Genomic DNA, 16,042 nt, shown 5'->3' on the forward strand with positions numbered 1-16,042 from the left:
CAGTAGTCACACAATACATGGTAGGGAAGATGGTGGTTAAAAAATAAAGCCTGACCTTGCAGAAGTGTTCAAAAGCAGTCTGGATGGCTTTTTGGTGTAACTGTCATAAAATCTATCACGCAAAAGGCAGAATGTTCAGATGCCTATTTAGGGATTCCTGCTCATGCATGGGTCTCTGATGCACTCAAGTCTCATGATTCATCCAAGGGTGTGTACTTTGCAACAGGTAGCAACTGGCTTGGGGATATTTGCGTACTTCTATTTTCCCCTTTATTGCTCAACTTGGGAGGAGTGGAAAACTTGGGTGTAATATGCCATCCTCCCCTGAGAACTTTAGCCAGTTACAGTCCAGAAGGAAAGAGATGGCTTTGATTCCATTTATCCATCTGGGATATACTTATACTAAAAAAAATATTCATTATCCATTATTTATCTGAAATTCAAATTGAAGTTTAAGTGAATACCCTGGGGGAGAGAAACAACTTCAGTGCCTAAGTACAAAGTGCCATCTCTAAAAATAGAATAATGAAATAGCAGGGGGCAGCCCTGATGGCTCAGCAGTTTAGCGCTGCGTTCAGCCCAGGGTGTGATCCTGTAGACCCGGAATGGAGTCCCCCATCGGGCTCCCTGCGTGGAGATGGAGCCTGCTTCTCCCTCTGCCTGTGTCTCTGCCCCCCCCCCTCTGTGTCTCTCTCATGAATAAATAAAATCTTTTTTAAAAAATGAAATAGCGGGGAAACCTATTTCAAAAACCAGCCTGTTTTTTGAAGAGCCTTTCCTTATGGGGAGGTAGGAACATGCTGCTTTTCAAAATAGACCCTAGGGTGTAAAAGGAGAGATGCTATGCATTTGAGCATTCCACCTATAACCCTGTAAACAGCAGGCACTTGATATTCCACAATCACAAGGTTACCAGATAAAATACAAGACGCCAAAATTTGAATTTCAAATAAAGAATGATATTTTAGTACAATTATGCCCCAATATTGCAATGGGATATGCTTACACAACAAAATGATTTTTTGGTTATCTGAAATTCGCATTTAACTGGGCATCCTGCATTTTTGTTTGCTGCATCTAGCCACCTATCACATATCCTAACGTTCTCACATCAACTGACTTGGGACTCCAACTATCCAATGAAGTTAGATCTAGTGACCTAGAAAGTCACTGCTCAGTAAAATGTATTGCGGTCAAATCTTTATAAAGAAAAGACGCATTAAATTGTGAATTACCTATAAGGTACATTCTATGTAAATAAGCCTTATTTACTTTTTCTTGGGTTTGCAACTACAATTACCATTTAAAGGGACTTACATTTAAAACTTGAAGATTATTAAGAAGAAACCATTATTTGGGAAAACTTCAACTTGTGGGAACACGGGTGGTTTGGACTTTAGGGAAGTTTAATGAGCTTGTACATTTTAGTGGTATCACCTTTGAAACTGAAAGTTGGACAGTCGTACAAAATCATCCATCTCAAGAACGTTCTGCAGAGCAGGTTTGGGTATTTACGTAACAGGAAAATTAAGGTCAACATGTCCATTTTCTACCAGTAAGCAATCCTTCCTCCACCACATGTGTTCCTCCTACTTGCATCCCTCTATCAGCAGATGAAGCTCCAGCTCCAGGACGGTAGAGACAGAAGCCCTGGTATCACCTTTGATGTCCCCCTTTCTCAGTGAGGCTCCAGAGTGTGGGCCCCTGTCCTGTTATTCTCTCCAAACTACTGCAACTACCTTAACGAGTTTCCCCACGTCTATTCACTCTCTGTTCTACTACTTCTCAATTGTAACTGCATATTACAATTATAAGGAGAATTTTTAAAAATAAAAAAACACTCATCCCCAGGGCCCCACACAGACCAGCTGGATACGAATCTCTAGGGGTTCAGCCCAGACATCAGCCCACCAGGAGAAGCTAAGGTACAGCCAGGATGGAGAACTACTGCTCTCTTCCAATCCATCCTTCCAGCTTCATCTCTACAGCAGCGCAGAGAATATTAATTCTGTACAGAATATTAATTCTGTACAGCAACTGATTGTATTTTATATGATTCCTATTTAAACACACATACCCAAACACACATACCCCAATCAATAGTTCTGCCTTGCCTATCAAAGCAGGCCCCAATTCTTGAACTTCTAATTAACCACCTCAAGACCCACCTTTTCCCCAACCCTGACTCTTCTCATCCCTTAACTTTATGCTCCCCTCAAGCTGGTCTACAGCTCGTCTCCAAACTTCACCACCTTTCTCCCTCTGTTGGGGCTGCACTTTTCATCCGGAATGACCCCATATGTGCTTCACTGATCCTTCAAAGCTAACGTCAAATAGTCTCTTCCTCCTGAACGCCACTTTCAGGGGCTGGAATCTTTCCCCCTTAAGCCTATAGGGGTTGGTTTGTCCCTGGTCTGGACATCCTAATGGATATATTTGTTTCATTTCTCTCCTCCCCTGGCATAGAGTGAATTTAGAGATTAAGGACCGTGCCTCACTCCATTACAGGGGTCTAGGAGGGCACACCATACAGAGAAGGTGCTCACTATTTCTGGAATCCTTTTGCAGGAGGCTTCTAAAATCTGAGTTGGTTAATTTAGAAGCTCTGATGTCCACCCATCCGCGGTTTTCATCACAATTAAACTGGGAGATGGACCAGGCTCATGCTGTCTGACATTCTGGCCCCAGGGTTCCCGAGTGGCCATAAATAAGGAAGTGATGTAAGAACAGTAGCTGAGGATCTCGAGTCACTTCGATCTCCACAGCGCCAAGATTAGAAAGTTGAAAAGTTTCTCCAACTACGCGGGGGAAGGGATGGTGAGCAGCTTTATTAGCCACGGCGACTGGTCTGGGCAGCAAAGAGAAGCACAGCAGCACCCAAGATCTGAAACAAATCTTTATAATTAAAGGTTCGGTGCATGAGTAATACTAGTTTTGCTAACAAAGCTGAAGCGCTGGGTTTGCAACTGCAAAGCCCCCGCTGGTCCAACCGGGTGGAAAAGATCTCTGCGAGGCTGCAAAGGCGCCTCCACTTCCCGGGAAGTCTGCAGCGCGGGCCCGCCCGGTGCGGGGCGCGGCCAGGCCGGGCGCGGGGGCCAGGTGTGCAGCGAGCTGCGGTGCCGCCAGCAATCGGGGCTCCCCGCCCGCAGCTCCAGATTCCCGGCACGGCCTGCGCCCTCCCCCGCGGCCCCGGCCGGCCAGGCCTCGGGGAGCCCGCCCCCCTCCGCCCCCGCGCCCCCCGCGCCCCCCTCCGCCCCCCTCCGCCCCCCGCGCCCCGACGGCTCGGCGCCCCCCACCTACCTGAGCGCCAGGAGCCTCTCGCCCAGGAGCGCCAGCGCTATCCCCAGCAAGCCCACGGCCAGCAGCCGCCCCATGGCGCGGGAGCCGGCGCCGCCTCGCTGGCGCGGGTCGGGGAGCCCTGCGCGCCGCGCCCGCCTCCCCGCTCGGGCCGCGCTCCGCCCCGGCCCCGCCCCCGGCCCCGGCCCGGCCCCGGCCCGGCCCGGCCCTTGGCCTTTGTCACCGCGGGCTCAGCCGGGCGCCGGCCCCGGACGCCCCCGCGGAGGCCGGGCGCGCCCCTGGACCCCTGCCCCCCCTCGCCCCGACGGGCGCCCCCGGGAGCCTGCCCCTCCTCGTCTCCACCGACCGTCCCTGCTCCCGGGGCCTGGAAGAAACTTCTAGATGAAGTTTCCGAGACTCTTTTTCGCTACAGGAAAAGATTCCGGATTCTCTCTTGTAAATAACTCGGGTTGGAACCAGCTACCTTATATAACAAGGTGTAGACGCTCCGCTGCTCCGCTCCCCGTAAGGCTTCATCCAGACCAGAGGCCTCAAGACGTAGACCCTATTTTTGATCTCAGCTCAGCTCATGGGAATAAGAGAGGGGGGGGGGGGGGGTCTTTTACTTCAACCATAACATGACAAGCCATAACAAGCCATAACATGAATAAAGAAAGAAAAAAAGGGCAGCCCGGGTGGCTCAGCGGTTTAGCGCCTGCCTTAGGCCCAGGGCCTGATCCTGGAGACCCGGGATCGAGTCCCACATCCGGCTCCCTGCAGGGAGCCTGCTTCTCCCTCTGCCTGTGTCTCTGCCTCTCTCTCTCTCTCTCTCTCTCTGTGTGTCTTTCATGAATAAATGAGCGAAATCTTAAAAAAAGAAGAAAAAAAAGCTTTAAGAGGGAAAGCTAAGTCATTAAGATTGAGACAGTTACAACAAATGAGTATGTCGGAAATAAGCTTCTACTGGTTCACAGTATTTATTTGCCACCCTGGAGGCATGACAATTGCCAGTTTTCAACAAACATCAGTAAATAAAAGCAGATTCCAGTTTCTCATCCCCCTCCCCCTTCTCTGCCCCGCTTGCCAAAAACACATCCCTTTGCTTCTGTGTGTATCTCTGATTCAGTCCTAAGGGATATTAGGTTATGCTGAATGGTAGAGAGATAAACAGCTGTCTTTTGAAAGAATCTTTCTGTGTCATGGTCCCTCTGGCAGGGACAAATCTCAATTCAGGATGAAGCCTAGACCCGATTTGGTGCTGGGCCACCAAGGGGAGAACACCCCAGAGTGTAGGGCGGAGGTGTTTGTGGTAAAGAACCAGGGCTTTCAAGGTCAGCAAAACCAACCTAATCTCAGAGAATCTTGGAGAAACTTTAGTTTCACGTTATTAACATAACCAGTGAGTTGCCTCAAGCTCCATCTCCTAATTCCCTAGTCACTCGTGTGAAGAGTACTATAACTCCATTCTTTTTTCCTTAGTGTTGCTTCTGAAACAGTTTCTGCAGAAGTAGCCCCCTTCTTACTCTATCCCCACCATTGATCCTGCTAGGGCTAGGAATCACCATTTCTCAAGGCAGATGGGGAAGGGAGAGATTTTCTGATTTGGAAATCAGAAGTCTATCTTTTTCATTGTAGGAAGAGGGAGAAGACAGGTTATTGAAGGCTACAGTATATACCTGTTATCAAATTCTATAGTATAGCTTAGCAATTTTTTGAGACAACTAGGATTTCTGGGCTACACTGAGAGCATAACCCCAGGTTTATGTTATTTCGTGGGATAAATGGTTTCTAACTCTTAAATACCAAGTTACCCAACACAAAACAAACTTGTTCTGGACTTGTTTGTATGCTGGCAACTCTTTACACTTGGTATGAAACAGTGTTTCTCAAATAATGACATGTAACTAGTTTATAATTAGAAATTTAATGGTTCTTAAGTAAAATCTCAGAAATAATAATACCTTTTATCAATGCTTCTCAAACTATGTGTAGTGAAGGACAGGTTTTTCTTTGCCTTTGTGAAGTACAATGAAAATAATTACTAGAAATGAAGTAAAAAATCAGACATACAGAATACAAGCCCAAATCTTTTATTATTTGATTCAACAGACGTAAAATTACTTTGTCAAATTTCTATAACAGTTTCTAAATGCTTGCTTTCAAATTTTCATATTTATCTCACCATGGACCAGAAACAAAGAGTTCACAGATTGAAAATGGTCTTTGGAGCACACTGTAAGTGGACTGCCTTTCATGATTGTACTTTTAACTCTTTAAAGTTCTTTGCCTCTATTATCATGTGTAATGTCCCTGGTAATTTGTGAAATAGGTGGCTCATGATTATTGTCATTTTATATACTGTGTGATCCCCTCAGTATGCCTTTTATTTTTCTCTCTCTCCTTACCTTTCTTTTAAAAGGGGGGGCAGATCTTTTAACACAAAAATACGTTGAGGAGATATTATAAAGAATAATTATTGCTAGTAAAAGAAAGTATTGCTTTATAGATGGCTCTACTCTATGGCTTCTCATAGAGCAAAGGAGATCTACCTCCAACCCAAGTCATCTTTTTGAGAATCCAAATATGTTAAAAAATGTAAAAATACAGTAACAGAAAAATAGTTGTACAATCACATTTTAATATTTATAGTTAACAAATTATCATTCTTTGGTGACTAGGTTGAACACTATGAACTCACTTTTTGTAGAGATCAAAAACACCCCAGGACAAAATACAATATAATTTGAGGTTCAGTAATGGAACTCAAGTTTAAAATGAGTAAGCAGCTCCTGCCAACATGTTATTCCGGTGGCAGAGCGGTGGATGACCTGGCGAAATGGAGCTCGAGGCCATGAGCCGATATACCAGTCCAGGGAACCCTGCCGTCTTCCCCCATCTGACGGAGTGCTATTGGCAACTGGCATTTTCTTTACTGCCTGGTTTTCATGTATGAGGTCACCTCCACCAAGTATACTTGGGATATTTACAAAGAGCTCCTCATCTCCTTGGTGGCCTCAGTCTTCATGGGCTTTTGAGTCCTCTTTTTGCTGCTCTGGGTTGGCATCTACATATGAGCTCCCAAGGGTTCCAACCAGGTGGCTTCACTGAACCCCTGCTTTTGTAAATTAATTTTTTTACTATTGCTGGAAGTGTCCCACCTGCTGCTCCCAATAAAGGCAGATGTGTGACCATAAAATAAATAAAATAAAATAAAATAAAATAAAATAAAATAAAATAAAATAAAATAAAATAAAACAAGTAAGCTTATTCAATTGGGTCAAGGCATGACCCAATTGCTATGACATATGTATAAATAAATTGTAAGATAATACTGAAAGTCAAAAAGAGTGCCCACCTATTCCCACTAGACCCAAGCTTATTTCTACAGAGGGCTGTAGGATTTGCTCCCTTTCTTCCAGGAGCAGTAGGACCCTGGAGAGAGAGGACAGAGGGGTAGAAAACAATGGGACAGAGAAAAGTTGGCAAGACCAGAGACAAAAACTTTCAATCTTCTTCAGAAGCTGACTCTGTATGGCCTGAACTCTATGGAAAAAAGTAAAGACACATTTCCCCCATTCTAGGAAATACATGCATGTTTCTTGTCTAACAGCAATAATGTTTCCACTTACCTACAAATGAACCATGCAGGCAACTTCTTTCAGAGTATCAATCACAGCTCTTATTTACTGAACATTTCCTCTTCCACACACTTTAATCTCCATTAGAACCATTTGAATCAGATACTATTAGTATAGAGGTTATAAAGGCTACAGAGTTTAAGTATCTTACCCAAAGTCACACACCTTGAAAATGGTGACGCCAGAATTCAATATTAGAAAATTCATATCAAGACCCCATTTCCACCCTTGATATATATTTTATTAATTGTCAAATAAAAACATCTGTACCTCTGCTATTCATAGTAAGAACAGAGATGAATGAATTGGCAGTGAGAGAGCTAGTAGAAAATGATCTCATGTCAACAGGCATGAGAGAGAGTCTTTAAAACGAAGTTGCTTTTTATACTTTTCCTCTACCTGCTTGCATTACCTCACTTAATATTTATTGAATATGTTCTGTATCTCCAAGTTGTTATTGGGTTACTGGGAATTCAAAGTAAGGGAGGTGCACATTCCTACCCTAGTAGGGTCTACTCTAGCAAGAGAGAGAGAGGTACCTGGACAAACCTATGCAATGTTGTGTGTCAAGGATTAAGAATTTTGATCTTTATCCTGTAAGTGATGTAAAGCCATGAAGTTAGGAAGACTGGTGTTTTACAAAGGTCACTCTGATGGCTGTGGGAAGGGGAGCTGAAGTGTACTTCCCAAGTCCACTTGAGAGAAGAGACAGATGGTGAACAAGGTAGAGGCAGTGGGGAGGGAAAGGAGGGAGCAGATTTAAGGAATGGCAGAGGCCTGGACAGCCTTGGTGGCTCAGCGGTTTAGCGCCGCCTTCAGCCCAGGGCCTGATCCTGGAGACCTGGGATCAAGTCCCACGTCGGGCTCCCTGCATGGAGCCTGCTTCTCCCTCTGCCTGTGTCTCTGCCTCTCTCTGTCTCTCTCTCTCTCTGTATCTCATGAATAAATAAATAAAATCTTTAAAAAAAAAAAAAAAAGGAATGGCAGAGGCCAAATGCATAGAAACTCGTGACTGCAGGAAAAGGAGAGTTGAAGATGACTTGGGTTGTTCAAATGGGCAAATGGAGGTACACTGTTGGGATGGGAGAGAACACCTCGGAGTTGCAGGGGAGGGGAGTTTTGAAGAACATACCTGACGTGCTCAGAGCCCCAGAGACTATTTCAGACAAGTTTCTGGCGCTCAGGAATGAGGACTTGTCTGGACATGGAGATTTGAGGATCATTAGCAGACAGGACAGCAGGCTGAGTAGATCACCTTCAGGAAGGGTAGAGGTTGTGTCCCAGAGTGAAGTGCTATACGCTAAAGTCCTAAAAGCTTTTATGGGTGTATAAGTAGCTAGGAGGTGGGTTACAAAGTGAGGAATGGGATAGAAAATTAGGAATTGAATTGAGCTTTAGGGAGTTACCTTCAACTTGGGAAAGCAGACACTGGCATTGATGGGGACCATTTATTTGCCTTTTCTCCTGAATCAGGGCATGGTCTTGAAGTCGCTCATATCATGGTGCTCCAGGCAGTCACTCCCTATCCATGGAAAATGACACTTATTTGTGATGCCTGTATAGGGCCTGGAACCCACATGGAAGATGAAGATAAAGGAAGATTGGAAGGAAACTTCCAGTAATTGTGCTTGACATAAGAAGGTCCCTCTCCTCGCTTCTATATCTCCACTGGCAGGAGTTATAAGAGAGCCTTGGAACACGCTTCTAGCAAGACCTCTCCTCCAACACTCACTGCCTTACCTTCAATATCTATGGTCTCTGATTAGGCCCTTTAACCCTATGTTATGTGGTCAACATCTCGCTACTCAATCATCATCCTCTAGACTCTCTTACCATTTGGCTGAGGACTTTTTCCCATCTCCTTATCCCCCCTAACTTCCAAAACCCTTTTGTTGTGTGCTCTGGAACTCACAGTCATAACAAAATCCCCTATATTCTCACTGTCTTCTCTCAATATTCTCTTTGACTTTCTGCATTTTCTGACCCTCAACTGGGACAACTTTCCCACCTGTCCTAGAAGATTCTAGCTCTTGGCTCACAATCACTCCCTTTCCATGATATCCTTTCCTCTACCCTAATCTGCCACCTACTCCTATGGATTATATTTTAAGACTTTGCCATTACCAGTAATGACAATATCTCCAAAATTTCAACTTTAAGATCTCATTTTTACTACTACCACCTCTTATCTTTTTAGCTCATTCTCTTGCTCCACTTTTGAAAAATTTTTGACCTTGTTTTGATGTCTTACTTTTTAAAAGCTATTGCCTCTCACTCCATTTAATTTCACTTTTCACAGGGCTGATTCGTTATAAAGTGGCTTTTCACTGAAATAACATATATATAAATTTAGAGTAGTGGTTCTAAGTTCTGAGGATGATCATATACTTTTACCTAGTAAGAACTAGCGAAAAACTATTGGGCTAATTTCTTCAAGTGGGCAAGTTTTCTGAAAAATGCATTATTTCTTCCTTCGAGTACCCTTTCCTGCCATTTATTCTTTGTTCTGGTGAACAGCTTTGACTCATCCAGGCTGACAAAAGCAGTGCCAGGGATAGAACTGGGCCTGCCACAGAAAACAAAAGAAGAGTATCACAGCAGATTTCAGTTTTAGACGGGAGACTCAAAGTCCATTCAAGGAAACATCTGAGGAAAGGAGTAAAGATTAGCCAGCTGACTATCACATTCTGGGGCTAGTCTTTGACATTGTCAGAGACATCATGAACCTGACTGCAGCTGGGAGGACAAGACAGCATTTTAACTAGTGGAAGGCAAAGGCAAAAGGCAACCATTGCCAGAGTCAGTGAAAGGACAATGATGGGCAGTGGGAGAGGCCAAGAAGTACCTCTGTAGTGGCAATGTTTTACAGACCAGGAAAATGCTCACTTGTTTAATGTCCCAATTCCAAGACCTCCATCTCCCCTGCTAATGAACTATGTGTGTACAGCACAGACAAGCAGGAGGAATTTAGATTTTATTTGATACATATTATTTTTGGAGGATAGACGTGAGAGTCTTAAGGAATTACTTTGGAGACCTATTTCATTTTCTGCCTTCCATTTATTATTCCTGCAAGCAGTGTTTTATTATTATTATCATTATTTCTTTTTAAGCCTATACGTTTTCTTTTCATTATTTTATATTTCACAGAAGTTGTGGAGTCTGAATTTGCCTGGGTGCCTTGGGAGAAAGATGAGCTCACTTTTGGCATGGGAGTTAGGGGCAGGCTGATTTCTCATTTCAAACATAGATAGAATTATGTTGATTTAATATTTTACAACTTAAGAACATAATGGATGTTTACATGAGGTATGATTAATGACAGAGATGGAGGGAAGGGATACTAACTTAAGTCATCTATATTCTTGGTAAACTTATGTTTCATTTCTAAGAACCTTTTTTATGTTCTTTGACACATATAAATCTTAATGTCTTGTGACTCTTCTATATAAGAAGAAATCAAAGTTACTTGAGAGTCTTAAGAATGGAAAATAAAGGCAACATGAGGCACTGCCTACAGGTCCATAGGCCATGAGAAATCATAAGAGTATGTCCAGGCAGGCCAGTGGAATAATGGAAAGTTCCTAGTGGAGGACATTGGACAGAATTGGACAGTGGGCAACATACAGGAAGAAGCCCTAAAAAAGAACTGTGGGCTTGTGGGCCACCAGTATCTGCTCAGATCAGGTGATGCTTGTCTGAGAGCACTCCCTGCTGACTCCCTTCTAGCCCAAGGTCAGCTGTGGAGCTATCTGGGATTGATAGTTGTCCCAGTGGTACTGCAGGAGATATGGAAAAACTCACCCAGGCAATCTCCTAAATCTCCAGTAAGCCACCTCCTTGCCACCAAAGAGGGAAACAACAAGAAAAAGTACTTTTTTCTCACTCCACCCAGTTTTCCTGCTTGCGTGGCATTTTGTATTTTGTTGCATTAAGTTGGTGACTACAGACTGTACTGTTCTACCCAGGAAAAGAAAACAAAAATTCTCAAATTTTGAAAAAAACCTTTAAAAGCTTAAGGGAAATATAAATAGTTATTGAGGACAGTTGGGGATGGACATGATAGATAAAATCAGTGATAGACAGGCAGATGGATGGATCAAGAGGTGGGTGATGAATCTCAGAGTCCACTGGAATACATAGAACCATTCTTTGAGCTTTTTGTTTCTCCATGTCTGGTGTCAATGATTATGTAATCCACATGACAGAGTCCTGGATGGTCCCCAGACCACCAAACTTAGGGATTACCTTTTTTTTTAATATATTTTTTACACTCTCTCAAGCCCCATCTCACATAATCTGCACACCAAATTTCTACAAAGATTCCTTGGCATGAAGTGCAGGGCCTTATATCACCCTTCTTTCTTGTTTACTTTACTTGGAATTCCATTTCTGCTCTGTGTCTTGTACCTTGTGTCTCTTCTCTTCCCTCGATCCTGCGGTAGGCAGCTCCCTTTCATTTCCTTTACTTTTCAAGTAAGAACCATGAAAGCAATTAATGCATATGGCGCTGAAGATTTGGGTAAGTAGGGGATGGAGAAGAATAGCATTACATCACAGCCAAATAAACAGTATGAAAGTTACTATTATTTTACCTTATTCTATCTATCCTTGTTGTAGTTTCCAGTCATCTTCATCACTGGGCTTCTCTCTGGTTTTTGTTTTTGTTTCTTCTTCAGCCCAGTTGTCCTGCTGGTCCATCAATCAATTTCTCCAGGACATCTTTCTCCCTTTTGGGTTTCCAAGGGCAAAAACCACCTCCTCTGTGTTTTCTTATTGTCCCAGGAAAACACTGAAGGATGTTTTCTCTGTAAATAATTACAACTGGTCATTCATTAATGAATTGTTCCTAACATACTGGCTATTAGGAACAGAAATGATCTTATTGCCATCATCCCTAGGGACTGCCCTTTGGGGAGTCCCTGTTCCTCTGAGATAAGGAGGGGTGGTTCTGAACCCAGGAGTTGGGTGTCTTATCTGCACAAGTCCTCTTCTAAGGATTAACATGTAGAAGCAAAGAAGTCTGGCAGATCTTTCAGCTTCTGGCTCTAGTTTCCAGGTCAGGCTCTAGTTTCCCTCCTGTGCTGAGCAAATTTTTACACAATTTCATTCAGGAGTTTTGAAATCCTATCAGATATTACTAAAGCCTCAGCCAAGGAAGACACTATGTACTACTGATCTATTTCTTAAGGAAAATAATAATAATTAAATATAGAACCTCATAATTTTACAAACTAATAACATTTCTAAGCACAAGGTTTTAACAGGTAGCAGCAATTTTAATTAAATATCCCGTCTTCCAAAAACCGCTGCTTCTGAGCTCTTTATTTTGCCTATTTGCTCTTCAAGGCAGGATCGTAGATGATAATTTTAAAAGGACTTCGATCCAAGGACACTTGGCTTCAATATGAAGACCTTCCCATTTTTGCCCTAGGATGAAATCTTTATGCCGAGGATTTCAACCTTCCCTTTGTTCTGCTTTCTCTTCCAGACTTCGGCTCAAAGCCTATCATTTCACACCCAACCTGGCTGCAGGTTCTTTTGCTAGCAAACAAATGAAAGTCTTAGCCCTCAAGAGGAATTCTACCTTTAGAACTCCAAAATAAGTGTTTTCTCCAGGCTATGCTTGGAAAACAAGGTCTTATATGTCAATAACTCTTCACCCCAGAGCCCCCCTTTGAGTTAGCTTTTCTATTCCTTATTCTGTAAACTATTAGAGGGTGCTTTGCCCTTGCCATGATAATATTGACAAATACAACTAAACTCTCAGCATTAGTACAAAAATGGTTCTTTGAGTCTTGTTTGTACTGTTTAGTTTTACCCATTATATAAGGCTCCTCAAGTACAAAGTTTTTTGGAAATGTTACTGCTAAGAGAGTACCTGTATATTGCTACAAAAGGAGCAAGAATGACTTTTATGCAAACTCATTTTGAGACCGCATGGAGAGCCATAAATATATTGACCCTGATTATCAAACCCAAAATGGGCACATATGACCTGACAAAAGATTTTCTATATTTTTACTTACACAAGCAATATATGAATGTTTTTGCACTACAAAATATTCAACAGTTACTGATAAAATTAAAATCCCCCTGACCCTTTTCTGAAGGAGAACACTATTCTTAGTTTCATATGTATTCTCTTTGTCTATTGTTTGTACCTATAGAAACATATGGTATTATTGTATGAATGTGTGTTTACTAAGCAATATTGCCAACTAATTTTTTTTGGTGCCTTGAGGATGGCTTTTCTTTTTGCCACAGAAAACATTCTTCAGAGGTAATTTTTGGTTTTAAAATGTAATACTTTGGGATGCCTGGGTGGCTCAGTAGTTGAGTGCCTGTCTTTGGCTCAGGGAGTGATCCTGGAATCCCAGGTTTGAGTCCTACATCAGGCTCCTTGCAAGGATCCTGCTTCTCCTCTGCCTCCGTCTCTGCCTCTCTCTGTGTGTCTCTCATGAATAAATAAAATCTTTTAAAAAATAAATAAATAAAAATAAAAAATAAAAAAATGAAATGTAATAGTTTATTAAAGTTACAGATTATGAAACCTATTTCTTATATTTATGGTAGCACTTATAAATATCTGTTCAGCACATTTTAACAATCATTTATAAGAGTTTATAAATGTTAAAACCAATTTATAAAATTAGTTATTTAAATTTTTTATTTCAACCTGTGTTCATGAAACTAATATCATTTCTTTCCCTTTAAAGTTCTACATTGTTTGATTTAATCAACAAAATTTTCCAAGTACTTAAATAACTCATATATAGAAAATAACTATAAACAGGTGATTCTTAAGTTCTCCTAATGTTTCATTAATGACTATGAAGCAAAGATATTAAATTAAAATCACAAGCCTAAAACCATTATATTGGAATCACAAGATTGTTGTTCCAATTAGCTATTATCTTGGTAGACTAAATTCTAAGTATTACAGAGATATATAATATAAATAAGTGCAAAATTCTTAACACTAATTTATTGAAAACACACATTTGCTTATCTTGGCATTTATATACTTAATTTCAAATTTTCTTAGTAAACCCTAAGAAGGCATTACCTATTAAAGAACAATAATGTTATCTTACACCATATTTGGGATGACTTTCTCATATAGTTTTGGAGTTGTTTTCTTTGCTTGATGGAGTTTTACAACAAACAGAGGACCTAGACTGTTATATAGTTGGAGCACTGTGATCATGATATGCACAGAACCTTATTTACATGAAAAGTTACAAAGCCAATGATTCCATAAGTTTAAAAGTGGGCTGGCCACAGACATAGTTTACATCCCTGGATTTGAGCCTTGTCCTTACTGGATTAGACTGTGAAGTCCTACCCAGGTGGCAACATCATTTGATTAAAATTTACATTTCTAAGGGTAAAATAGGTAAATTTATTTCCATTTAATTCTAAAGATCTTTGAGCTTGCATAAATCCTACCTGAATTCTTTTCATATACTGTCTGTCACTACTGCCTATCACTGAGGTCCCATAAAATTTCTATAGACACTTAAATTATCTATCAGAACATTCACCTACGTATATTTTCCATGTTACTAGGTATCATAGCAGCATTCCTTCTTTGGTGCATCATATTTCACTGCATAGATAGATATGCCATTGTTTATATAACTGTTTCTATATCAATAGATATTCAGATGGTTTCTAATTTTTTGCTGTCCCAAATCATTCTACAATAAATAATCTTAAATGTGCTTTTTTGTCCCTAAGTACAAATGTTTCTATAGACTACATGCTTAGAAGTAGATTTGCTAAGTCTTTAGAGGATGCATATATTCAGTTTTAACTGATTACTGTCAAATTGCCCTTCACAGTAGCTATGCTAATTTAACACATCAGCAATATGAAAATACCTTTTTCTCTAGTAACAATCAACTGATATTGTTAAACTTTTTTTTTTTTTTTGCCAGACTCTTGCATGACAAAAAGATATGTCATTTTCCTTTTTATTTGTATTGTTAAGAATCTTTGTGAGGCTAAATATCTTTTTGTATATTCATTTGTCATTTGTAATACTTCCAGAGTTTGACTTTCTTATACATTCATGGGTCTGTTTCTGGAATCTTTATTCTTTTTATGTTGAGCTAGTTTTTTAGTGTGCCAATAATGCACTATTTTGATCACTATAAATCTATAATACAATTAGATGTTAGATTGAACAAATTTTATTACCTTAGCCCAGTTGCCTTTATTTAAACCAAAAATATCTTAGTTACTCTTAAAATTTTACACTTTCATATAAGCTTTGTAATTAACATGTAAAAGTTTATAAAAAATCCTATTGATCTCAGTTATGGAGCATACTGAATTTATGCTCCAGTTTTTTGAGAATTGATGTTAAGATGATGAATCGTCCCATCCATGAACTTGGCATTTACCCACTTTTTAGGTCTTCTTTTTGCTTTTCTGTAAAAATATATGACATTTTCATGAAGATTGTGTACATTTATAATTAGAATTATTCCTAGGGAATTTATAGGGTTTGTGTGTGTGTGTGTGGTGTCATGAATTGTTGTGCTAGTTTCCTTTAGAACTGTCATAAAAATTACCACAAACTTGGTGGCTTAAGACAACAGAAATTTATTATCATTGCTCTGGAGTCTTGAAGTTTGAAATCAAGGTGTGGTCAGGGTCACACTTCTTCCAAAAGCTTGGGGAAAGGATTACTCTTTGCTTCTTCTAGCTTCTGCTGGCTCCTGACATTCCTTGGTTTGTGGCAGCTTTAGTCCAATCTCTGCCTCTGTCTTCTTGTGGCCTTCTTCCCTGTGTTTACAAAAAGTCCCTCTCCCTTTTCTTATAAAGACATCAGTCATTATTAGATGTAAGATCTATCCTAAGTTTAGGATGGTTTCATCTCAAGAGGCTTAACTAATTATATTTACAAAGGGCAATTTCCAAATAAAGTCATATTCTGAGGTTCTAGATAGACATGAATTTTAGGGAAACATGATTCAACCCACTACAAATAGGAATTCAATTTTTTCTATGTATTTTTTGATTAGTTACTAAATGGAAATGGGAAGGATACTAATTTTTGCATGTAGATTATATTTCTATTCCTCCTTGCTTAAAATCGAAGAAAATGTCTTGCCAGT

General features: G+C 40.8%; 1 protein-coding gene and 1 pseudogene across 1 annotated transcript in view; one reads left to right on the forward strand and one right to left on the reverse strand.

Annotated features, from left to right (window-relative positions):
- Window positions 1-3,453, reverse strand: part of PON2 (paraoxonase 2) — a 29,289-nt gene extending 25,836 nt beyond the window's left edge. The window contains exon 1 of the mRNA XM_072764332.1: window positions 3,301-3,453. Coding sequence (XP_072620433.1) covers window positions 3,301-3,374 — 74 coding nt within the window. The 5' untranslated portion in view covers window positions 3,375-3,453. The remainder of the gene's footprint in view (window positions 1-3,300) is intronic.
- A 2,659-nt stretch (window positions 3,454-6,112) lies between these two features.
- On the forward strand, window positions 6,113-6,466 carry LOC112923837 (dolichyl-diphosphooligosaccharide--protein glycosyltransferase subunit TMEM258 pseudogene; annotated as a pseudogene).
- The last annotated feature ends 9,576 nt before the right edge of the window (window positions 6,467-16,042 follow it).

This window comes from Vulpes vulpes, chromosome 7 (assembly GCF_048418805.1).
Source record: "Vulpes vulpes isolate BD-2025 chromosome 7, VulVul3, whole genome shotgun sequence".
In the NCBI taxonomy this organism is placed as follows: domain Eukaryota; kingdom Metazoa; phylum Chordata; class Mammalia; order Carnivora; family Canidae; genus Vulpes; species Vulpes vulpes.